The following is a 27,717-nucleotide window of genomic DNA, read 5'->3' on the forward strand; positions in this document are numbered from 1 at the left end:
CATTAAAATGGTGGGAATGAATATTTATTTTATACGTGCAAATATAAAATATACACACACTCAGATAAAATAAGCACAAATGACTCTTTATCTCTCCTTCTCTCAAAAGATGTATAAAAAAAACCACATCATTTTAATGGCTTATAGAGAAATTATGTGCTCTTTTCTTCCAGTCATAAGCCATATAATGTCTGCTTAAGAAAGCACCATCGATAGGTTATTAATGATTAACTCTCAATCAAAATCTCCTCAATTAGAGATGATTTATTTAAAAAGTGTTTTCTAGCATGCAAATTACTCATAAATTCCACTGTCGCTCTTGCAAATGAACTAGGGGAAATGCTTCTAATTTTGTCCAGTTTCTTATTTTGGACACTTTGAGGATAACATTGGACACTAAAAATAAATTGATTAAAATGATGGATTTTTATTCCAATATTTGATGAATAATGAATTCTATCTAAATATTTGTTCTTTTTGGAAGATTTTAACACTAAATACGTTAAAATTTGAATATGATTTGAGTTGAAATTGCTTTGTTGAAAATTCAGTGTGAGCAATTGCTTACGAGAAATATGACAGAACTTCGTGGCTTACTTCAGTCTTATTTAGTTTTGGTGAAGTACTAACAAAGTTTGTTCGCTGTTTTTGAGTGATATTATTGAATATTCATTGAATATTGTGTTGATTCACGTTACTGATGATTTGTACATTTGACCTGAAGTGAGATTTGCCTTGTGAATTATATTTTTCGTGTGAAAAATGGGAAATTTTTTAAGACATTCACCAGTGAGGTGATGATTCTTATTTTGGACAGGTGTTTTTCTCACGAAATTTCGTGAAGTTTTAGCTTTTGTGATGACTAGGTTGGACAAATGCCTGGAGAAATAAAGGAGCATCATCTCTACGAAAGAGATGCAGTGAGAAATGCCTTGAAAGGCTCCCGGAAAGGGCAGGGAATGAGCGAATCCGCACGTACTTGGAGTACCGAAGTCAACTCACTTTAATGAATGATATGGAAAGTTTCTGGGCTTCTTGTGACATTCCACGTTTCCCTTACATGACCAGGAAGAGGACTTGGTAAGATTGGCTCATAAAATGAAGAACAATGGGCATCCTGTTGAGGCGGATTATCTGTCCAAATTTACAGACAAGTTGTCCAAATTAATAACCAAGTTGTCCAAAATAAGAGTCAAATTCACCTCTACATATCAATTCATTTTTAAACGTATTAAAACTAATTTTAGTAAAAATGAGATGATAAATAGCTTGCCAAGTTTCTAAACAATCCTTCTGAAAAGAGAGTAACAAGAAAAGTCAATTAGTATTGAAAATATGGCACTTCAAACTTAGGATATCGATGCTTATATGCAGACTGTCCAAAATTATAAGCACTTCCCCTAATGTTTAAATTCTTTTCTCTCCTCTGCATTCGTGTCAAATTGCTGGAAAACAACAAAACCTAGAGATTCTCTTTTTGAATAAGGCTCAACAGATATTAAAAAAAAAGCAATTTTGCCAAATTGTACCCCTCGCAGTATCACGACTTTAATGTTTGTCGATCGAACAATGGGTATTACACTTATGATCCCATTTTAATGGCAATAATCAATTATAACTCCTAATGGTGAAATTATTAATGTCGATTGTTCGTGATGTTGAATACGGAGTGTCGATTATCAACTTCCGTGTTGGTCGATTTCAGGGGAAATGGAGGGAATTCTTAAACACTCACCGGACCATTCTTGGGGGAAACATTGTTACTTATCCGCTTCCAGAGGCCATTGAGAGTCTCTGCGGTAGTTTGTTTATATAACCAAGAGGAATCTCTTTGCAAAAATTGGGGATAGTCCTACTCTGCACCCATATTCAATTCCAGGTCATTGAGTGCAGGAAGAACTCTTGAGAGATAGTGATTGTTTACTTTTCACAGACCACAGTTCATTCACTATAAGAACTAGTTAAATATTTGCCTTCTTTTGAGACATTAGGAGACAATTCCGTTATAGAGTTTTTAAGAGCCATATTTGCTATAACAAATTTTAGTGCAAACCCATTCAAAAGACATTTGACGAAGGAGGTCATCGAATATTTCGCGAATTATGTTTACAGAAAAAAAATTGTCAGCCTTTAAGCTGATTTCTTCGAACTTTTAAAGCTCTTAGACATACAACTACATTGATTTCCGACATTAATAGTAGCTGAATAAATTAAAATCCAATCCAATAAACTCGTTTTCATTTTATATTTGATAATTAAAGTGAATTGTATTTTAAAATACTATATAAAAATCGTGCAGAATACTATAAATTGAATTTATTTCACTCATGTTTTATTTCTCGAACCTAGAGAAAAACATCGCCTCAAGAGATCCCCCAGAAAATTTTGCAATATGTATTTTACTATAAACTAGTCTAGAAGCCAAACTGCTAGGCCTATCGGTTTATTACCTTTAACCCTTTAACGACGATACAGTTTTCGCTGACCGAAAATGAGCAATAAAATTGAAACCGATAAACATTATCAGTAAAAGGTCTCACCTCAGAAAATCCAACAAAGCCTGATTTGGTGTATTTTTCGTCTCCATTAACGATAGGAACAAAAATAGCCCAAAAATTTAAGTCATTTTTCTGACGATACCAATGACTAATAATTTTCACTCTCATGAAAAATATTATGTTTGAGTATTGTAGTTTCGTTTTCCAAAACAGTTTTTGAGCTCAAAAGGAGTGGCAAAGCGTTCCAGGTTTTGCAAAATGCTCCTCGTGACTTAAATGCTATATCTCAAAAGTACTTTCGCATGATTTACCGTTTACCGGTACTCAACCGATTTAAATCGATTCATAAATCACACAATAGATTCCACAAAATAGCTTAAAGAGTAATAAAAATAATATTGAAACTAAAATTACTTATCGGTACATAGCCGGTTCATTACCGCGGTTCACAACCGATTTGAACCGACTTATAAATCACTCAAAATATTACCCAAAATACTCCTCAGGAGTACTTTAATTGGATTTCGTATAAAAATATGTATCGGTTATGAACCGTTCAAGGTTAGGTTAAGTCAGTTAAATTGTCAAAGCCAGGTTTATGCTATGAATTAAGTGGAAAAATGCTCGTTCTATGACGAACAATGCTCTATATGTCTATATGATTAGTATTCTACTGACGTCTGCCGAGGAGGGGTAATATAAAGTATTTAGGGTAAGTATGCCAAATTTCGGCATAGTTGCATATATGCACCGAAGTTTGAAATGCAATAATTTCAATTCATATTGATATTTTTTATTACTTCCTTTTCGGGAGGGTAGTGTGGAATCTTGTAAACTAGTTTATCATCTTTGTTTTCTTTAAATTACTTCCTAAAGTATTGAAAAATTAATAAAAATGTGGACATTGCTTTGGGTAGTATTCCGGCCACTTTGAGTGAAATACCGGCCACCTTTTTTCTGACCACCTTTTGTAACGCAACGGATAGAAAATTTCAAAAAGTCAAACGGAACGAGTTTAATATTTAGTTTAATACGTTTATATGACCCACAAGCCCTGAGATCTTCCGTGTAATTTGTCCTGAAGACCTGAAGAATAGCATCTCAAATTAACGCGCAGATTCCCATAACAATTTGGCCTTCCTGAACTCTTCCAAGGCATTTTCCACATCATCTTTTTCACAGAAGCGATGGTTTTTTCTCTGGACATTGTAGAACTCAGAAATTGAAAAAAAAACATAAAATGAATAAGAAATTTAGGAAAGCAAAAGATGTTGTCGGAATAGGCAACACTACCTCACCGGAAAGACGCTCACAAAGTATATACTTTTTTACGCGAAATACAGGATCCAGCTGCGAAATTTTACCCGAAATTTAAAGATTGATTCATTATTAACATAAACAGAAACAATCTTTAATGAAAACTAATCAATTTTCATGAAAAACACCGAAGGAAAACCTTTTGCACTTCACCACAAATCGCAAGACTGCTAGAAACACAATCGATCTGTCACATTTTTTGTAAGACTCTTTCCACACTGAGTTTTTACAACGCAATTTAAATTCAAATTATACCTAAAATTTAACGGTCTTTGTGTTAATACATCCTAAAATGAATAAATATTTAAAACCAAAATGAATTCATTGACTATTCGAAGATTACATACATAATTTTAATAAATTTATTTGCATGGCCGAAATTACACTCAAAGTGGCCGAAATTAGAAGCTGGCCGAAATTTGGCATACTTACCCTATTGAAGGGAGTTGTTTAAAAAATAATACGAGCATTTATGTACACACACAATTTAATTTCTCAAAAATCTAAATTGTAAAAGTCTTTAATTATGCAAAAAAAATATTTTACTAACCATAAATAAAATATTGTTTTACTCAGTAATATTCATCTCAACCACATGATAAAAGTAAACCACTTGGCTGAAAGTGAATCCACTATAAAGTCTGATAAGATTAATTTATTTCAAGTTCACCTATCGTTAACAGACAAAATTTCTCTTGTATTTTCAGCCTACATACGCAAAGGCAATATATGATAACATCGCAGAGAGTCCTGATGAATTGGCCTTCAAGAGAGGTGACATCCTGACGGTTATTGAGCAGGATACAGACGGGCTGACAGGCTGGTGGCTGTGCAAGCTCCGGGGACGGCAGGTGAGAAGAATCCCCTCACAATATTGGTACCATTGGTACACCCTCATATCGAGTGGCTTGAATGGGGTTCAAAATTACCAGACAAGGGCGTGAATTATGATGCTGCACGTTGCAAGCATTCACTGAGAAGAATTGTTGACTAAATTTAACGTATAAAATTAGTTTGGTTGACAAATTACTCGACTATGTCAGACTATGTTTGTCGTTGTAAAACGATAAGGCCAGTGTACTTAGTCATATGATCAATCTGTTTCAGATAAAGAAAGTTTTCAATTTTATGACGTTAAAGATTTGACAAATTTAATAATACTTTTCGTATTGTAAAAAGTACAATGATAATCGTTAATTTATTTTGCAGTAGTAGTATCAAAAAGCAGAATTGAATTAATTTCGTTTTGGAAAAGATTTAAGAACTTTGGTTCAGATATGAGGTCCTATAACCGAATTAATGTTTTCATTATTTCAATTGAATTGGTCACGAGTTTGAATTCACAGTAAATTGTGAAATTTAATATTTCAAAGATTTATTTATCAATTAATCTAGATCTAGATCTATTTATCTATTTACTTCACAAAGAATTCGTGTAAGCCATAAAAGGTAAAATTACGGTTGTTGTCTTTGATAAATTAGTCTAAATAAGGAAATTTAGACTAAATACTAATTTTTCTACAACTAGTTTAAAGTATTTTGAACACTTTCACATGGAAATAATTCTAAACTGTTACTTTTATAACCTCTTTTATAACCACTTCGTTACTTTTATAAATCCCTGAAGAATTTTTGGAAAAACATAATAAAATTTCAGAATCCAATTTTCTCTCAGTGAACGATTTGTGCTGATTTTGTGACTCTGGCATCTGGTTGATTGTAGTGACAGATGCTCATTGTCGCCTCTAAAGCCTTCTAAAGGAACTAATTGCATGTTCGATAGGGTTGAAATCAGCCACCCGCCTCCCCAAATACCAATTCAAATCTTCTACGCAATTGAGGATTTGAATTTCATTGTACAAAAGAGAAACATATTAGATTTCCTCCAATTTCTATTATTCATTTGCGGTATTTGGAATTCTCTCAATTTCTTCCCCTCTCTTGGGCCTTAGAAGAGACCTCTTGAATAATAACCTCTTGTCTTTTATAATTTTTATATGGGTTCTTACAGCCACATAATTTATTTCGTCTATTATTCCAACTCTAAGTCCCTTTTCTATCCCTTCGCCTTCCCGTTGAGCCACTTGAGTTACACAATGAATGGAGTCTTGTACGAAGTTGTTTTTCCACTCGTAAAATTATTATTATTTATGGGACACATTTCTCCGTTATGGAATGCAGTACGCACTCCTGGCACATAGCTTGAGGGAAGAATCTACACGTTTACTCCCCTTCCGAATCCCTTTAGCTTCGCATTTGACTTTTGGGTTAAGCTAAGTCAACACTTAATTTTCCTTCAAAAACTTTTATACTGAGATAAGCAGTTTAAGAGTATACTCTCTGCCTTTTCCGTGTCGACATTAACGGAAGGATGAATTTTTGGACTAATTTTCTACATTTGCAGTTTTGCCACAGGTTTTAATTCAATAAAGAATATCATTAAAATTAACCCTGTGCTGAAATTGCTCGGTAATTTAATTTATAATTTATAATATCAATCGTATGGTTTGAATTTATTTAGAAATATCGTATAATTATACTTATACTTATATTAATAGTGCCTAATTGATACTGTACAAATTACCAGTAAAAGGTTAATGTTGGTCAATAGTGAAGAATAAAAGCAGTGAAATTATGTATCATTCAGATTTTGCGAAAATAAAAATAATAGTTTTTTCATTTTAACTGCAATCAACTTATGTTATGAACTAGGCCTTCCCGCAAATGGAGTTCGAAATATGCATTATTATTTTTTTCTTATTTCCTCTACACGTCGGAAGCAATTTTCGTCAAAAATTGCCTCTAAAAAATCTTGAAATTTCTGCCTACAACGATAGGACAAATTTTCTTCAAAAAAGCATATTTTACAAAAATTACTCCCAGTCTGTAGAGGCCATTAACCCTTTAACGACGAGACAGTTTTCGCGGACCGAAAATCAGCAATAAAATGAAACCGATAAACAAAATCAGTAAAAGGTCTTACATCTAACCTTAGAAAATCCAACAGAGTCTGATTCGGTGTATTTTTTACCTCTATGACCGATAGGGACAAAAATAGCCTAAAAATTTAAGTAATTTTTTTGACGATACCAATAACTGATAATTTTCACTCTCATGAAAAATATTATGTTTGAGTATTGTAGATTCATATTCCAAAATGGTTTTGCTTAAAATCAATTCTCATAATTAAAATCAATTTTCATTATGAGAATTTAAAAACTCTTCATTTTTTAGCTTAAAAATGTACTATATACCAAATAGCTGGAAACTTGCAAAAATATCCTAGATTCCTTCAAACTTCTACTTTGCAATTACGTACAAACATAAGAAAAAACTAACTTTAGGTAGGGAGCAAAAATCATTTTCTTTATGGGACACCGGTGTTCCAATCGTCCTTAAAGGGTATACAGGGATGGGGTTGTCAGTCTTCTGCCTCGTAGAACCAAGTGCAGTGAAGTTCACTGGATTCAATTTAAACAGCTTTAACGCCAAGAAATTTCCTGGTAATCTAAATAGGATTCGAATCTGGGTCACACATCATAGAGCAAGAGCCCTATTACTTGACCCATTGAGTGTCTTTTCCAATAAATTTATGTATGGGCCATACCATCTTAATTTAGACGGGAAGACCCTGGGGCCCTTCAAGCCTAATATAAAGTGACGGTATATTTCACTTTTCTTGCAAAAATTTTGCAGATATCGCACCGCGACTTAAACAAATTCGCTCGTAGTTCTTGTACTATTCCGGCAAACATTATATGAAATATATATTTTTAGATAGCTTCTCTTTAAGGACGAGAGGGCCAAAAATTAGGGGTCAGAGAAATTCACCTTTTTTGACTTTTAAGAGCAAAACCGAACTTTAGAATGCCGTAGCAAAAATTTCAGTTTTTGGGTCACCGGTGACCCAATCGTCCTTAAAGGGTTAATGCACACTTTCGAAATATATCAGACTGATAAGTCAATTCTCTTTAAAAAAAATTCTATTAGTCTTCAGTGCCTCTATGCAAAAACGTATGGAAAAATAAATGTCGAGAGGCCCCTGGTAAAATCAAAAATCGCTCCTTAATGATCTTAGATGTTTTTCAATTTTACATATCGACCGACGGCTTCATTCTATACTACTCTAAGTCGACTTAGAATTATATTCCTCCGAGAGATATGTTGTTCCTGGGACTGAGCTCTACAACTGGTGAAAATTTGGTGACCATCAGATGCTCGGGTTATGAGATATTCAAGCTTTTCGAAAAAAAAATTACATGGGCATCATAAGAAATCATCAACTTCAAATGGCTCTCCTGACTCTCCTCTCGTTGTATGCTCAAGTTTTTTTTATAACAGTCTTTTGAACTTTTTTTAAAAACTGAAAAAAATATTTTTCTCAAAAACCCCATTCTCAAATTTCTTTTACTGTTGGATCAGTAACATTAAGTACTACATTCAATGAAAAGGAAAACTTCCACCAGTTAAACTCAAAATTAAATGTTCAACTTTTAAAGAAATATATAATACTTTATAAATATACACAAACTGTTAAAATAATAATACCACAATACTTATAAACAGTTAAACAATCAATTTTTTTGAAACTCGTGTTTCTGAAGACAAAAAATTGTTTTTTATTTTTAAATAAAAATGTGTTTTATTGACGAAAAAACCTTTAATTATCAAAAAGGCTTGTTGAAGAACTATGCCATCTTAAGAAAATCAAAATAATCCCTTATAGTGGATGAATAATTTTATTTATACTGATACCTTAAATTCATGATAATACACGATAACACATTGCCGATTTATTTATTTTATTGATAAAATTGTCAGAAAAAATGTAAAACAAAACCGAAAATTTGAATATATACTACAATTGTAAATCATGCGTGGGATCAATTAAAAGGATTAATTGTATTATATTATTGGTTTTTTCCACCACGCTTTTCGATTTTCGTTGTATTTTTATGCTGAAAGTAATAGACACTGCAATAAAACATTGTAAATAAAAGTATGAATTTAATTTATTTAATGCATTTCGACAACTTCCAATGTATTTAATTTGCATAAAACATACAACTATACATCAAGTGGTAAATTTATAATTGAATTTTTTATGTTTTATTGAATCTGCTTTATGCAGAATTTGCTGGGCTGTATAAAAGAGAAAAATGGGATTCTTCAACTTGAGCCTGTTAACACAGTGAATTGGTAATTTTTCATTAAATCTTAAACACTTAACATTGTTTTGATTCATGGCTCTTTAGTGGTACAGTATACTCTCTCTCAATCGGGCATATGGGGCAAAATGTCATTCAAATTACCGATAGATTTGGGTGACAAAGTCATTGTAAATTCCACAAAAGGCGCTCAATTATAAAGAATCATGATAAAATAAGGGGAAATACAGCGAATTTGAGCAAATTTGCTTCATAATTAAACCTGAAAATTGTCAACAAAATTTTTCGCCCGATTGAGCGAGAGTCTAATGTAGACGTAAGCAGTTAATATCCAAAGATTGTTCTTGAAACACAGATTCTTTCAATAGTGCATGTACACTTAGAAAGTGACGATAAATGACATCGCCAGGATATTTATGTCCACAAGTGTTATTTATTCACAATTGGTATGAGTACGTCACAAGCTGATTGAGGCATCCAAGTGACTTTGCCAATAAAAGCACAGACACGCATTCCACTGATTATATTGGAGTCAAGAGTGATAAAGAAAAGAATTAATGCCATGGCAGTTTTAAAGTTCACGACATCAATTGAGGAAATGTCTGTCATGCAATTCAATTGGTGCTCATTTGCACTCTCTCAGTTGGAACGATAAAATCAATCTGTGACGCCGGCAAAGAATATTATTACGAAAAGAAAAGCCCGTTCCCAGACAATTCAATATCAATTGGGAATAATATGGAATACAAACTGGGGGAGTTTTCCATCTTCATCAAGGTTCAATCGATCCAACTAATTATGTCGCTATCAGTCGCCATATCGACAAAGTGCAGGCTTCCCTAAACCACCAATTTGCTGTCGTAAACTTATGACTTCAATGGAACGTGCTCCCGTGCTAACCGCTCGAAATTACGTGCTCCCCGTATTTCCCAACGCACAAAGAAAAAAAACCCAAAATGGGCCAAAAAGGTGAGGGAGGGTATATAAAAACGACAAGAAAAGACTCGGCATCGTGTACTCAATAAATTTTAACAGAAAGTGAACCCACCAGAAACACAATAAATCAGCAAGAAAAGTCTTTTTTTTTGTGTAGGACCTTCTCGATAGATCCTTTTTTTCCTCACATTCATCTCACTCCTCTTGCTATTTAGAGAGACGTGGCTGAGATATCTCTTGAGATATTTGATGGAAATTTTTGATGAATTGTCCCCAAGAAACCCTAATATTTCGTAAAATCAACAGGACTCCCACGTATACTGACACACGCCACTTCTTTTGGTTCTCTTTTTTTATGAGCTGCAGGAATTGTTCAGAGAATTAACAATGTCGTTATAAAGGATAATTTTCCAAGATTAAAATCACCACAATGAAATACTTCAAATTAATGCCATTCATTTGAATTTTCTTGACGGCTAACATGGAATTAAATCTTTCTGCTTTGGTATATGAGGGCTTTCTTGATGATTCTTTAATGGGGAATTATTATTTAAGGAGCTCAATTAAATAATTCCAAACAAAGTCTTTGGGAAAGTGAGGTTATGCATGCTTTAATTAAATTTGAATTGAAACTTATTAGAACCAAATTATAAATCACCATGAAAATACACTAAATTCTCTTAGACTATTTACAAAGGGAATAACATATGTAGATGAAGAAGCGTTTAGAAAAAAATTATACAACGCAAAATACCGTTTTGTTTGGACTTAACCTCAAAATAGCAAAAGCTATAGAAAAAGAACAGCTTCTGGGTGAAGATATCTCAAATTTATGCGATAAATTAAAATTATAAGGCTATTTAAAGATTTTTTAATAGAGTAAAGTTTCTCAAATATCAATGATAGTTGAATTAAACTTAAATTTGAGGTTATGTGAAGAATCCAGACTGGGCTTGACCAGTGACATATTTTTTTCTTTCTTAATTCTTTGATTTTCTATCTTTTCTTTTGCTCTTTTTTTCTTATTTTTGTTTAAAAAATCCTTTATTTTCTATATTTGCTTGCCATGCATTTGTAAGAGGGTTGTACCCTGTTTGTAGTGGTTTTTAAATAAATTGAAAATTGAATTGAAAAAATTTTTTGCATAAAATCTGAATTAGAACCATTCTTCTCTAGGTATTTCTCAATATTATCATATTACATATTATTTTCTATGATAAATTCCATACATTTAACAAAAAATTATAGTGAAAACTTGTCTAATTTTATTTCTCGATTTAAGTTAAGGGCATTTCATATGAATTCCATTACATTTTTGAAAATATTGCTTAGAAATGTTTAGAAATGTCATCTATACCCCTCAAGGGTTCATATCTGAGAAACTTGACTTTAAAATATCATCATTATATCATCATTAAATCAGATGAGAAACAAGCAGTTATACATAATTTACACAATAAAATAGATATTGTAGGACGTGCTACCTATTCGACAATTGCTAACTTAATCGACGCCGACGGTCGAACCCAACAATCCGTTTCTGTGACACGCGAAAGAATTTTCCATTTTCCTTTTATTTAATTGTTTTGGTCTAGAACAAGGTGTGATTCAGCAAATGGAGTGACACTAGTTCCCAGTTCCCCCAAAAAATACCAGTTCCCCGCGGTCCCTAAAAGTTCCTGGAAAAATGTATGAGTTTCCTGAGTTCCCTGTGAGTTCGCTGAAAAATTTATAGGTTCCTCAAGATCCGCGTAGGTTCCCTGACCAAATACACGGTAAAAAATTTCGACACATATCTGTTCCAAAAATTAGCTCGTCCACGGACACCATAATTTTTGGCACAATCTTGTTCATTTTACGAGACTCAAAAAGATAATCAATATTAGTAACGAATTTGTTCCAAAAAAATAACTCGTCTAGTATAAAATCGTTTTCCTCCTCTCACACTTAGTCATCCGTCACCAACGAAGCGGAAAGGACGCCAAATATATCGCAATTTGCGCGCTACATAGTTTCACTTTTTAATTCGAGATTCCCTTCTCCTCCTGCTGCCAGCACTCGCATATGACTTCGTCATGCATGCGTCTGTATAAAACACACTTAAGTTGATTTTTATTTGATGTTCCTTATAAACTTTCGCCACCGAAATCTATCTCAACTGAAGTATAGGCCTTAACTGTAAGACGAAATCTTTCACACGAATTTGTTCCCGACAACAGGAACAAAAAGATTCCCCATATGAGTAACAATTTCGTTCCAAAAATTACCTCGTCCACGGACACTGAAAATTTTTGGAACAAATATGTTACAGATGTAGGAATAATATTGTTATAAAAAAATGTACCAATTTATTCCTGATAGCGGGAACAAAACAGTCGAGTGCAACAAATTCTATTCCATCTTTCAGAAACAAATTTGTATAAAACGAAATCAAATCAAATTTGTAGACATTCCACCGTATCAAAACAGTTCCAAACGAAAAGTCTAACAAAATTGTAACTGTATTTTGTAACAAAACTATAAAGAAAACTTTTTGGAACAAACAAATATCTTCTCTAAGTACAAATTGATTCCAAAAAAAATTGTTCCAAGGAAAACTTGTTCCAATATTTTTGTCAGTGTCCAAAAGTTTTTACCGTGTATATACACTGAGTGAGTGAGAGAAATCAGAAAAAGTTAAAATAGCATTCCGGAAATGTTAATTTTACCCTGCAGTATTGATCCAAAATCGGTGTAAATATTACCCTTTTTAGGTGTATTAGGGGTTAAAGTTACCCTTTTTCATGTTAATTTTACCCTTAAAAAGGTGTAAAATTAACATTAAAAAATGTTGATATATTTTTACACCTAAAAAGTGGTAAAATTCTGAGGAGAAAAAGTTAATCGCACCCTCTTTTTTTCTCAGTGTAGGTTTCGTAAGTTCGCCGTAAATATCTCAGGTTCTCCGTGAGTTCACTGGGCATGTGGACTCGATTTCCCCGAAATGAGTTACCCCTTGGCCTAGAACTTTTAAAAATACAATTTTAACTTTGAATGGTATTCCTAAAGGTTCATTTTGTCCTCTTTTTTTAGTTTAATAAAAAAATATGAGTTGAGATCATAAAAACGATTATAGGCTACATTGACTTGACTAGTTATTGCCTCTATCAGCATTACATACATACTTTTTTCAGAATAATCAAAGAGATGTTCTATCCTTTTAGTTCGTCAGTGTTCATTTCTAATGGATTGGAATTCTTCTCAATTGTCGTTTTTGTCTGTTACTTCACCCTTCAGAAAAAAGCTTCTTGGAGCGCGAAATTGAATCTCCTTGCTACAAGAACAAGAAGAACATAGTGATTTTTCCAAACAACGGCGACGCACAAAAAGTAATCAAGAAGTGCAGGCAAAAAAAGAAGCGCGAAAATTGTTAGAAAGTCTCTGAAATTGAAATAACTAGCATATTTGCTCCCCTTCACCAATATTATGTGAAATTATTCAATTTTACATGAACACGCGAGTGGGTGAACTCGATCGGAGGCTGCCGCCTGCGTTGAGAAGATACCCAGGGGGCCCCTTAACAATTGGAATCGTTGCACTGAAAATCACATTAATTGATGCAATTACGCGTGGCGTGCTTGCCTCATCGACGCAAAAGACAGGAAGTTATGAACTGTTGACCCCATCTCCACGATTTACTTCTCCATTTCACCGGGAGCTGTTTTGAGACATCCCAAGCTTCTATTGATTTTTCTACAGACTCTAATTTCGTGGCTCTTTTGCTGCACTTTTACCACGAGACTCTTTTCTCTTTTAGCTCTTTTTTTTGCAAATTCTTTTTCATCGGACGACGGTTTTTTTTTCTTGAGCAAGTTTAACCAACATTCTCTATTAATTCAAATTATACAGTCTCGGACCATGAACGGGAGATAGATGAGAAATCCTGCTCACGATCTACTTCACTACTAAATGGTCAATTTCCATTTAGTATGTGTTCTCACATCAATCGAATATCAAAATAGAGACACATGTAACATTCACTGGTTGTCAGATTAAACAAATCGATTGACGGGCCAGTGCATCAGACATTGAAGGCGAAAGCGCTGCGAATGGAGCAGATAAAGAGACAAGACAAAAATATCATATTTGGTTCCAGTGGCCTCTAACAGTCTTCGGAGATTTAAGCCATAAATTTCATTAGTCGGAATAATTGAGTGAAAAATGCTGCTTGAGATGTCTTTGAAGCTGAACCGAAGATATTTGTTAACAAAAGATGATCGCTTTTATGTGACTTTGACCAAATTTGATTTTCGTACATTCCACGATTTATGGAGCACGAGATGTATATATTGGAAATTGGAACATTGCGGTTTTTGGGGTTTTTTGTCTGGGAAATTTAGAAAACTAATGAACTTTTTTATAAAAAATACATTAGAGTGTTTCAAAAACTTTATTTTTATTATATTCGATTTTTTAAAATTTGAAATTTATATTCAAGTTTATCGCGTATTCTTTTTTTAAAGGATCATGATCTGAATCTAAAAGAATAGGGGAAAGTACTCTCCCATTGAACGTTTATGCCTTCGAATAATGCGAATTTTCTTTTAGTTTTCATAGGAGACATACACATTTCAATTAAATATTAGTTAGCTTTTATCATCAATTATTGATAATTACAAGATAGTTAAGTCTCTTAGGAAAATAAAAGAAAATTCACAATATTCGAAGGCATGAACGTTCGAAGGGAGCGTACTTTCCCCTATTTTTTATTGATGCATTTAGATGAAAATGATTTTTATTTAAAGTAGGGGAGACTGGGGCAAAAAGTCACAAATCGAAAAATTCAAAATTCAATATCTTCCAAGGTAAAAAAGATAGCGGCTCAATTTTTTTTATAGATAGCCCCCATAGTCCTTCTTCAATGTTATAAGTTTCTTAGAATTCGAACAAGGAATTTAGAAAATAAAAAATATCGAAATTTTTAGCCCTATTTTTGAAATATTTTCCTTGCAGAAGATAACAATTATTACCTACTTATTATTAAAAATTGATGCACTGGTGAATATTTTCTAAATAATTTGGATTTTTTGAATACGAATCCGCTATCCATTTAGAATTTCACAAAGGTTCTTTTCTCAAGAAATCATTTTATTAAAAATGGCCACTTGGGGTAAAAAGTAACAAAAGGTATAGAGCAAAAAGTAACAAAAAAGCGAAGCAATTTCTGATGTCTGCCGGCGAAAAGAAACGTCATTATCATGTGTCGCCGCTTGTTGTTTGCATTGGTCAAACGATTTTCAGTCTTTTGTGTGTTTTTTTTTCTAAAATAACTTGAAAAGCGCTTTTCTCGTCTTCTCACTTTTCTCGCAGAGAAAACGGTGTTTTACAAAGGTGTAGATGAATAAATTTTCTATGAAAATATGTCGTCTAGGTATTTTTTCAAATTTACGGACCCTGTAATGAAGCGAATCAAAATATGATAATAGGGGAAAGTACTCACCCTTCGAACGTTCATGCCTTCGAATAATGTGAATTTTCTTTTAGTTTTCCTAAGAGACTTACATATTTCTATTAAATATTAGTTGGCTTATCACCAATTGTTGATAATTCTGTGATAATTTAGTGTAAATCTCTTACGAAAAACAAAAGAAATTCACATTATTCGAAGGCATGAACGTTCGAAGGGAGAACACTTTCCCCTACTCAATGTCTGGTACTATTTGCTCCAGCATTTTTTAAAAGTCACAAAATTACCTTTTAGAAATTGGCTTGATAAACGTATTTCCTTACAAAATAGAGGAAAATTGCTTTCACAAAGTTGTAGAGCGGTAAATTTCCTATAAAAGTGCGCTAATTAGTAATTTTTGAAGCGTTTGAGTAGCTTGTAAAAAAATAAAATATACGTTTTATGACTTTTTGCTCCAGTCTCCCCTATCATTTCAGTAATTTAAGTAAGAGGTTCCATGCTGTGATGTTATGAAAATTTTCTAAATTCTATTTCTTTCAAAGAAAACTTATACCGGCAGAAATATCACTAAAGGCCTCTACACACCAAAGATATTTTTGTCCATATTTGACAGATTGTCCTCATAGACCATTTCCTTAAATATGGACATAAAATTCTCTGTGTAGAAGCCATAACTTCGTGGGAGTAAGGGCCCAAATAGACTGAGCCTGATCCTTGAGTATATTTATTTTGTAAAATTTGGCAAGTGACCCTAAACCGCTAGTGTATGACAATTTCTAAAAAAATCTTTATTTTCAATTTTCCTCTGGCAAAAATTGCTCCCAGTTTGTGCATAAAAATTTTATACTCCCCAAGTGCATAAACATGTTAAAAGATCGGTTATTGACCATCATTCCCTGATATATTATAATAAAATTTCCATAAATATGGGGTAAAAAGTCATCAATACTTACTAAATCAATTAGCTGAGTTCTTGTTAGCTATTTTGTGGTTTCATAAAGAAATTTGGAAAATATTAAATCGGTCTTCGGAACCGCCAAACCGTAAACCGTATTCAACCATTTATGAGCCAAAGATGCATCTTTGTCCAAAAATAATTTTTAAAAGAATTTATATTCCAGTCTATTAAACAACAAACAGCAAAAAAAAAACTACAAAATCGATAAAGGAACATTGCGAAAGCCTTGAATTTTTAAACTTCTTCAGTATCACAAGTTCGGGAAGTCCGTAAAAATATAAGACCCTTTGCCCACCATTTCTTAGAGATAATTGTGTAATACTTCTCTTGTATAACTGTATACCTTAAACTTTCCTTTCAGGGAATTTGTCCGGGAAATCGCTTGCGAGTTGTGCAATCATACGACAGTGGCTGCTGCAGTCCATCTCCCATCTCATCTCCATGCCCATCGATTGGATCATCCACCAGTTTGTACGCCAATCACACAACAAGTGTCACCAATCCCTCTGAATTGTACGAGAACACGAGCGTGGCTCGACTGCAGAAGCACGGAAAGAGGCGTTCGTGGCATATAATGCCAAATAAGGTAAGTGCTGATAAGCCCCTTGCTGCGCTAAATCCCCAATATGTATTGATCTCCGGCAGCGAATGTAAATCCAAATCAGTTGATCTCTTGTGTCTCATGAGGTGTCTACTGGCCAAAAGCCAGAGTCTCGACGCACAATTTGCATAACATTGAGACAAGAAAGATCGCTGATGTCATGTCTGATCCCCGGCTATTTGGAGCAATTTCGCGCCTTTGCGTGCAACACAGAATATCACCCACGCAGACTGCCTGCAAATCGATATGTTCAGCACAAAGGAGATATATTTCACTTGCAAAGTGCTCTCTGCTATAAAGCCATCATAAGTGAGTGCAGCAATAGCATTTTTATTGTACTATACCACCTACGATCTGCCAAGTGAAGAGATCAATATTGGATTCACTTTATTTCAACAGTTCCAAGAAGTTTAATAATATATGTTAATGTTGGATAAATAAGAAGATTTCTGGGAAGCTATGAGTCACTAAACTTGATAAAATTTTATTAGAAAATCTGTTTTATTCAGGGATACTAGACTCACTGCATCCTACACTTTTAGCAAAAAGTAAACTTTATTTCATTAAATAAATTTTTCAGTTTTCGTACAATAGTGCTCAGTCAAAAAATCGTAAAGAACACTGCGATGCAAAATAATGCTATATATTTTTTAAATTTACCTTTAACTTAATAGGAGGAGGTGGGGCTACTTTGAGCTGTGGGGCTAAATTGTTATAAAACTTTTTCTCCTATTTCTAAATGAATCTAGTTCTTACAATTGTTTTATTTAGATCCGCAATTATTTTGTCTATCATGTTAAAACCCAGTTTCTATTAGAAATGTGCGAAAAAATCATATAACAATGTAGCTCCACAGCTCAAAGTTATAAAAGAATATTCATAAGGTTCACAGATGATTCAAAATAATTTTTGACAATCCTGAAGAACAATTTACTTGCAAAAGTCATCTCTTGTACTTTACTATAGTGGGAAGGGGGTCACCTTTGAATTTTAGGTACTTTGAAAAACATTTTTCTCCTATTTTTATGTGGAACTGGACCTTACCATGATGTAATTTTGTTCCATAAATCAATTGTGAAGAGAAATTACAATAATATTATGCTCAGTTCCACTTACAAATAGTGGGAAAAGCCCTATTTCAAAGGTACCCCACTTTCCCGTACGGTATCATTTTTGAAATTTCTTTGAATTTTTTTATAATATATTATTCAATGAACAAAATTGTCCTAAGTTCTTAAAAATACAACCATTTTAGGTGAGTTAATTCTTCCTTCTGACTTTTACCGCGTAATTTATCCAAAAATACGCTTGTAAATTTAAATTTTTCATAAATTGTATTTTAGGAGAAAGTGGGGCATCTTTGAATATTGGGCAAATTTGAAATTTTTATTTTTCTCCTATATTTAACCCTTTAACGATGAGACACTTTTTACGGACTAATAATCAACAATAAAAATTAAACTGGTAAACATAATAAATGATAAGTCTTACATCTAACCTTGAAAAGTCCAACAGAGTCTGATTCAGTGTATTGTGTGCCTCTATGAACGACAGGGACAAAAATAGCCTAAAACTTTAAGTAATTTCTCTGACAATACCAATGAATAATAATTTTTGCTTTATTGAAAAATATTACGTGTGAGTATAGTAGTTTTTATTGTCGAAACAGTTTTCCTGAAAAAAAAATTGGGAGTATAAAAAGTAAATAAAATCAATTAAGAATTTGAGAATTTAAAAATTCGCCATTTTTGAGCTTAAATATCTACTACATAGCAAATAGCTAGAGACTTGCAAAAAATATTCTAGATTCCTTCAACCTTCTACTTTACAATTATGTACAGACATAAGAAAACAATAACTTTAGGTAGTCAGGAAAAATTAATTCTTTATGGGACACCGGTGTTCCAATCGTCCTTAAGTGATTAAATAAAACTAAGCCACATCATAATGTAATTTAGCTTTTCAATCTGTTTGTTCAGCTAAATTATATCATGATAAGGCCCAATTTTATTTCAAAATAATATGAAAAATTCCAATTTTAAAGCTGCCCCACACTCAAAGATGCCCCACTTCTCCCTATCGCTTTAAATTTAAGTTTATTTATAAATTTTAATACTTCAGATTACATAAATAGATCAATAAACACTCAGCTAAAGGATTAGCGGGTTTATAAGAGTTGTATGAGAGCCTTCTAATACGCATAGATTGCAAAAGCTGTGCTTGTAAACAAAGGCTTTATGCATACTTACACAAAATTCCAATAAACAATATAAAAAATTGAGCACTTGTTATACCCTTCAATTGATATTGAGCTCAAACATAAAACAAAAATCTCCATCCTATTTTTGATCAGATCTTAAAGTACTAAAAAAAAGAGTACAAAAAGTACTAAGTACTAAAAATCTAAGAAATCGTGAATATGTTTTGCGAAAAAATTTTGACAAATTTTTATATGCTCTTCAAACTTGTTATCCAAGCGAACTCTTCATCGGAATGTAAAATTAAAATGTTTATTATTGGAAAGTAAAGAGATTTTTTCGATTTATGTAATTTTTTAATGGCTTTCTCTCCCGAAGTATATGCTTAAGTGTTAATATCCTTGAAAGAATCGGAAAGAGGAAACTTTAAAAGCATCACTGCATGGGACTTTTACCTAAATTCTTTCGGTGAAACACAAGCAAAATTATATTCTTTCAAGTAGGATAAAGTGATATAAGTTGGACATAGTGTCACAAGTTGGACAATTCGCCAGTACAAGTTACACATGGCTTTTTTCTTGATAAATACAGTACTAATTTTTTTTTAAGCACAAGGATCCAAATTATAAAACTAAAGCATTAAAAATATACAAATAAAAATAAAATACTAAATTTATCAAGAAAAACAGCCCTGTCCAAATTGTACCATTGTTCAACTTGTACCACTTTACCCTAAGCATTCTTTTGGATCTAATTCTGTAGGAACGATTCACGATGAACCTTTTATTTTTTTTATAGATGTAGCAAACGTATAACGAGCCGAACTTCTTAATAGAAGTTCTGTTTTATTTTATTCTGAAAGGGACAGATAATCCTAACCGGCTTATGTAGGTGAGATTCTTAACGTGAGCTAACTCGGAGTGCATGCAAATTCGATTTGGAGCTGAAGTTGGGAGACGCCATTCAGTTATCTTGAATCAAATTCGTGAAATTATACAAATTTTGTATTTAAACCAAAATATCAAGGATTTGGATGAACTAACAGAAAAGTGTTATATGGGTGAAATGTAGACCAGAATGTTCTCTATAATTTTGCCGTAGAACTTGAACTCATCGATTACTCAGAAGCCAAGATAAGCGAGGTTTTTTGTTTCTTAACTCGTTTTTTCATCCAGAGTTCCCCAAGTAGTCATTTGTTGAACTTCAACTATATCAAAGAATTGTTGTATTTTGCGGGACTTTCCATTTAAAACCCTATTTTAAGTGTCTCGGTGGAGTAGAGGCAGTCAAATTGGCATCTGAGTGATTTCAAAGCGTTATTATGGGAAAAATCAATTTTTTCACACTTAAACGGCAAAATCGGAGTGATAGCGTAGTCTGAGTGGAAAATGATGTATGGACGAAATGTAGAGACAAATGTGCTCTACAATTATGTTGAAGTAATCATCAAAATCGGTTTAGCGACAGTCGAGATAATTGAGGTTATGTGATATTGAAATTGGTTTTTCGACTGTGGCGCCCCTGGTGTTGGTCCCACGAAGTTCAAATATTCTAGAAAGTTGTAGCATTTTGTAAGATCTTTCGTTTAAGCCCTCATTCATCAAAATCGGTCACATAGAACCGGAGATATGATTTTTTGAATTTCGTGAACTTTGACCCCTCATATCTCCGGTTCTATTGAAACCACAGCGCGCATACGCACCATTTTGGAAACGTCCTAGACTGGACTACACCATACTAAAATTTCATTAACTTGCACAATGCCGTTTTTGAGAAAAGTGACTTTGAATTTCGATGAATTTTGACGCTATCACAGCGCCACCTATGGTGACTTTTTGAACTTCCATCTGAAAGTGCTCATCGAGACGAAACCAAAAATGTAAAATTTAGGTCGCTATGTTAATTAGAACCGGAGATAGAGGCCGGTCAATGTTCGAACTTTGACCCCTTATAGCTCGGGTCAGGGGTTTTAGATCGACTTAAGGTTTTTTTTGTTTGATAGGTATAATCAACGGCTACAACATACTAAAATTTCAGCCCGATGCACAATGGAATTTTTGAGTTATTTAACTTATAAGATTTAAAAATTTTCTTTTTAAAAAAAGCGCCCCTAGCGGTGGTTTTATGAACTTGCGATGTTAGAAGGGGAAGTGGCATTTCACGAGAGCTTTCCAAAAAGCCCTCACTTTTTAAATTCTGATAATTAGAACCGGAGTTATGGCCATTTTAAGAAATTTTTTTTGGACCCTTATAGCTCGGGTCAGGGGGGTCGGGGGACCTTAAGTTGGGTATTGATGGAAAGCTCTATGGCCCAGCTATAACATACTAAAATTTGAGTCCGCTGAATGCCATAGGGGCGGAGCTATTGAGAAAACAAAAAAAGGGGGGTCTTCAAAATGGCGGAAGGAGGGGTGGGGGGTGGGGGGTCTATGCACCAAGTTGCAATTTTCACCCGATATATAACCTTTGCCGAAAACCGCAAGTCGATATCTTTTTTAGTTTAGGAGTTATTAAGCTCCAAAGAGCGGCCGGCCGGCCGGCCGGCCGGGAACGTAACTTAGCCACATATATATTCGGAATCAGGAAGTGGCGAAACACATTTTGGCCAAGTTTGAGGTCGATCGGACGACATGAAATTTTGTTAGGATTATAGTAGGTGAGATTGTTAAGAATCTCACCTAATAACGTAGATTTGTTTTTTTAAGATATTATGTCTCTCTTAATTTTTGTTTAATTTTGATTAAATTGTGAAGTAAATTTCATTTTTATTAGTAAATATTTTTACGATAAAACCTTAAAATTGACCAAAAAAAATTGGAAATATTTTTTAACGAATTATTAAGAAAAATACGTTGTTTGTTTTCTCTCTTTTTTAATAAAATATATTTTTTGAAATTCCTTTTCTTAGTTAACCCCTATATTCCAATTGAGACGTCCTTTGTGACTGTGGGGTGGTCCAAACCACCCCCCATTTGTGTGTTTGTCCGTTGTCCCCTGCCCCTTGTGGAGCAGAAGATTTGATGTCGGCAAGTCTGCTTGCCATTGACGTGGCCCGTTTCTAGGCAAGACATACTTAATTTTTTTTTTAGCTCTTTCGTCTCTTTTGGTACTCTGAGTACCCAAAGCAGCATATGAATATTCAGTAAAAAGCAGTGTTTTTTAATTATTCAGAACTTAGAAAAATTCAAATCTTTTGGATGATTACAAACTATAAGGATGTCCAAATGTAAGATATTTTTTGTAGGACCTCAATTAATTCCTGAGCTTAGATAATTTTGATTAAAAAATTGTGAAATTGGCTTGCAGCATATGCTGCGGTCCGGAAAGAGTTAAAGCCTCGACACGATTACGATTAATAATAAGTTAACCCCTTATATAATCCATTGAAATACTATTTTAATCATTTATTAATCTATTTTGAAAGTATCATCTAATTAATCCTTTTTTTTGGATCATACTAATCAGTGATCCTTTAAGTAAATCCCTGAGTTTTATACATAAAATCGCTGAAAACGTTTTAATGAATAGACATGAAATAATAAATTAATGTGATTATGTAAATTTTCAACAGTGAAGTTATTACTTTATAAAGGATCACATAAAGCTCTTTTAATGATGGATCAAACACTACTTGTAATAAAAAGAATCAAATTGATCTAAATTTGATCCTTTTGCAAAGGATGGATCAAATTTTAAACTTTGAATGCATATTCATCATAATAGATCGTGTTAATTTGATTCATCCTTTGCAAAAGGATCAAATTTGGATCAATTTGATTCTTTTTTTAATCAGTTTAAACCTATAATCTTTTTAGAATACTAATATAAGATTCCATATGATTAATATACGTTTTGGTCAACAGAAGTTTTCCACGTTCAAGAAGCTTACGAAATCTATTCAGACTTTGTAGTTTTCTAAATATAATCAACATTTCTTTCTTCCTTTATATTTACATATTTTCACATAAATATTGAAGTATATATTGCAAAACGATACACCCAGCTACCATATTTTGCCATCATTGCAAATCTCTCGATCAAGCGAATAAAATTAATAACTTTTCACTCATGTGGGCGCGAAATTGCATTTTGCACTCTCGATCCCACTTCAACAACCTCAAGAGCTACTCCATTGAGGAAACACGTGGAACATTTTGTGACAAGAAGTGCTTGAAAACACGTATATTGTGCAACCGACTTTTCCCACTTAAAAGATCATTTTTATTTTTAACACTCTTTACTAATTGTGCAGCATGTTACTATCTTTGATTAATCGAATGGGGGAGAGAATGTCAATTTATCTTCCTCAAGCGTACGAACATTCCCATTAAAGCAAGAGGCCTTCTTTTGGTCAATTTGCCGACTTTCGTTGAAAATCACTCACAGAACGACAAATAAAAATTGACAGTATTAATGGGCCTCTGGTTTATGAGTAAATTCTTCTGTAAATACCTTTATTTTCTCTGTAAAGGCGTCTACACATTTGGAGCAATTTTCGTCAAAAATTGCGCTTTTGACAGAAATTTGACGTTTCCCCCTACAACGCTGCAGGGAATTTCCTTCAAAAAAGCAATTTTTGACAAAAATTGTTTCCAATGTGTAGAGGCCATAATGCAGTTATTACTGAAGGAACATCAAAGGTACAAGCACAGAAAAAAAATCTTCAAAAAATCCCCGCCTAATGTATAAAAGAAAAAGTATTGAAACTTGATTGAAAGGAGAGGAAATTCGTAAAAAAATATGTTTACACACATGGAAAATTGTTCATCACCCAAAAGAACAATTCAGTAAAGAGCAAATTGTCGGGAAAAACTATTAAAATAAATATTGAATTTTAACACAATACATCTTCCTGTTTGTGTTTGCTTTTCGCTGCAGATTCACATTTTGCTGCAATGAAATTCAAAACTATGATTTTCAAAAGCATTTCGAGGAATTGTTGAAAATTCTACAAGAGGAATTTTGCCACTTTTGACCTCCTTTTCCTGGAGTATTTATATGCTTCTGGAATGTTGCCCCTTCGGCAGCACTCAACAAAAAAAAATTGCCCATTGTCCATTGATGACAAAAGACTTTCGACAAATCACAGTAAATTCAAGGGTCACCATTTGTAATTGACCCCAGCTCCGACTGCCGAAGAAAATTGCAGAAAAAGTCTATAAATAATTTTGCAGCTGCTCAATATACTCTTACTTTCCATCACACTCAATCTTTTCATTGTAGACCCCATTGAATTAGCACGAATTGCATGTTTTACTACAATTGATATTACTTCTCGCTATTCATTGCTGTAACTTCACAAAAAAATCATTTTTCTTTATCTTTAGCAAAGACAAACCACGTACGGTTTATTAAAAAAAAAAGAAAACAAAAATTAAATGGTATTCCAAGTTACTGCAAGATATTGTTTAAAGCTTCTTAAGGAAGGCAAAAATTAGATATAGGGTGAAGTGATACAATTTGGGCATAGTGTCACAAGTTGGACAATTCGCCGGTACAAGTTACACATGGCTTTTTTCTTGATAAATACAGTACTAATTTTTTTTAATCACAAGGAACCAAATTATAAAACTAAAGCATTAAATATATATAAATAAAAATGAAGTACTAAATTTATCAAGAAAAAAAACCCTATCCAACTTGTACCATTGTCCAACTTGTACCACTTTACCCTATTAAATAAAAACAACTTAATTTGAGGTTTGTACCAATAACAGGGGCACGTGGGGCAAACTTGCACAAAGAAAATTTAAAAAAATCATTCCATATAACAGAGTGAAATTTTAAGTTTTTTACCATAATAAACATAACCTAAACAAATGAAAAAGGTTTTAAAGTTTTAGTTCATGGATCTACTAAATCGGATCATGTAGGAATTTTTTACCTTTTATGATATAAAAGGTAAGCACAAAATTTTGGCTTCGGAAACGACATTGCAAAAATGTTTTATGAAAATAGTACAACAATTTTTTATTAAACCTTAAATAAATTGGTGATTTTATGTGATTATATCAAAATTAGTTACAAAAATTTCATTTACCGTGCTATCACACTAGGATTTTTCAATTTGTAAATTCAATTTAATTCAATTCAATTGTTCCTATGCGTTATTTTGCATTAAAAAACGATAATTGCATTGATAGATCTGCACTTATTTATTAATAAAAACTAATACTTGCCCTAGGAAAAACTGTTTAAATGTGTTAAAATAGCATAAATGTAGTTTCTCAAATAAATTTGAATTCAGCAAATTAAAATGTTAGAATTGATCATTAATTTCAATTTTATTGCAGTTGAACAAGTAGTCTTTTGAAGAAAATTGTTCATATTAAATTTATTTACTCGTAATTAATATTATTTGTGGCCAAAATATAAGATAAGTACAGTTTTTTAGTGATAAACTTGTATGAAGTGAAGCTTGATTATCGGGAGTATTTCATTAAGTTCCTCCAAAGCCATTCGAAGGAAATTGTTTTGTTAAGAAATCTTACTTGAGAGTTGGGACGACTTCATACAGATTTTGAATAAGACTGTATGAGAGTCGCTGCATGAACCCTTTGCCTACAAATCTTTTTTTCTGGCTTTATGGATCCTTCTGAATAACAGATAAGTGACTTATAAAACATTTTAAGTACCATCACACATTTTCCAGAGTCATTCACAATCAAAAATCTCGCGACACTATTTAAAATTGAGCAAATTTCTTGTAAAATGTGTCCTGGGTGTGAGAATTTTCAAGTAAATTTTAAAAATCTTAATGCTCAATTGGCTCAATTGAATTTAAAATTAAAATGTGAAAAATGCTAGTGTGATAGCACCGTTATACTGGTTTCCGTATCTCGCTTTTTCTGTATATTTCATTTACAAAGGTAATTTTGAAATAGCAAAACTTGGAATAGTAAAATAGCCTCAATAAATAGGACAATGTGACCTTAGTATTATCAGTGCGCAAAATTGGCCCTTTCTCTGTCGCCCACTCCCAGAAAAACAGATAGTGCCATTGAAATCACTGTGGCGTCTGTAATCCTCAAGGGATGAATTGTGGTTGAAAGAGGGCAAAAAAGGGGCTACAAGATATGAAATTAGGTTAAAGACTCAGAACCTAACTCAAGAAATTTCCTTTCGACAATCACATAAATCCATTTTGTGGCCTCTTGTCAGTTTTGGCGGGAAAATGGCCAGAAGTTTTGCAGAGAAAAAAAAACCACCCCCAAATTTTCCATAAGGAGTCAGTGTCACAAGAAATTATCACGCGATGTCGTGTGTGAGACGACAATTGAGTTAGATTTTAGGGGATGGTATTACGATTGATTTCTTGGGTTTCTTCAGCCTTACACCCCATCAATATCCTTGTATCCTCATTTTGGGTGGAATTGGAATAGCGTGAATCCTTAAGGGAAAACAGTCTCATCCTCCACACAAAATTCCTTTCGCAATCATGGAAAGATTTTCCTTCTACCAAGGGATGGCAGAGAATGCGAGTAATGTGAAATTCATACATTAATATTCCAAGCGAAACCCTTCCACTTTGGACCACCTCCGGATCCACCTCAAATAGGTGACTTTGGGAAGTGCTCTCATAGAGCCTATTGTCGTTAATGTTGGGGGTGTTGCTCACCCATCCACCGCCCTTATGACTTCCATAGCTTCCGACAGAGTGGCAACTTTTGGGCAAATTACACTAGCACGAGTCACACAACAGGACACAAAAGGGGAGATCAAGTAATCGAATCAAATACAGAATCATAATCATATAATTTAAAATGGGAATAATTTATTTATGATCAATGGCTTTGCATTTTGGTCATAGAAAAGTGATCAGAATGTCACTTGAATGCCCGAATTTTCCCTGTATCAAAAGTATTCCATTATTTTTAATCATTTAAAATTTACAATTTCTTTAGACGACATTGAAGCTTCATGACGCAAATTTTGTACTATAGGGTAAGTGTGTCAAATTTCGGCATAGTTGCATATAAGCACCGAAGTCCTAAGTTTGAAATGCAGTATTTTTAATTTATATTGATATTTTTTGTTACTTCCTTTTCGGGAAGGTTGTATGGAACCTTGAAAACTTATTTATCATCTTTGTTATTTTTAAATCACTTCCTAAAATATTGAAAAATTAATAATAATATGGACATTGCTTTGGGTAGTATTCCGGCCACTTTAAGTGAAATACCGGCCACCTGTTTTCTGACCACCTTTTGTGATGCAACAGATAGAAAATTTCAAAACGTCAAACGGAACGAGTTTAATATTTAGTTTAATACGTTTATATGACCCACAAGTCCTGAGATCTTCCGTGTAATTTGTCCTGAAGACCTGAAGAGTAGCATTTTAAATTTATGCGCAGATTTCCGTAGCAATTTGCCCTTCCTGAACTCTTCCAAGGCATTTTCCACATCATCTTTTTCACAGAAGCGATGGTTTTTTTTCTCTGGACATTGTAGAACTGAGAAATTGAAAAAAACATAAAATGAATAAGAAATTTAGGAAAGCAAAAGATGTTGTCGGAATAGGCAACACTACCTCACCGGAGAGACGCTCACAAAGTATATACTTTTTTACGCGAAATACAGGATTCAGCTGCGA

At 33.2% G+C, this 27,717-nt stretch overlaps 1 protein-coding gene across 2 annotated transcripts in view; it reads left to right on the top strand.

Annotated features, from left to right (window-relative positions):
- LOC129804612 (breast cancer anti-estrogen resistance protein 1) overlaps positions 1 to 27,717 on the top strand; it is a 147,680-nt gene that overhangs the window by 100,143 nt on the left and 19,820 nt on the right. For both annotated transcript variants that reach the window (XM_055852102.1, XM_055852101.1), the window contains exons 2-3: positions 4,523 to 4,666; positions 16,685 to 16,909. In XM_055852102.1, coding sequence (XP_055708077.1) covers positions 4,523 to 4,666; positions 16,685 to 16,909 — 369 coding nt within the window. The remainder of the gene's footprint in view (positions 1 to 4,522; positions 4,667 to 16,684; positions 16,910 to 27,717) is intronic.

This window comes from Phlebotomus papatasi, chromosome 2 (genome assembly GCF_024763615.1).
Source record: "Phlebotomus papatasi isolate M1 chromosome 2, Ppap_2.1, whole genome shotgun sequence".
Classification (NCBI taxonomy): domain Eukaryota; kingdom Metazoa; phylum Arthropoda; class Insecta; order Diptera; family Psychodidae; genus Phlebotomus; species Phlebotomus papatasi.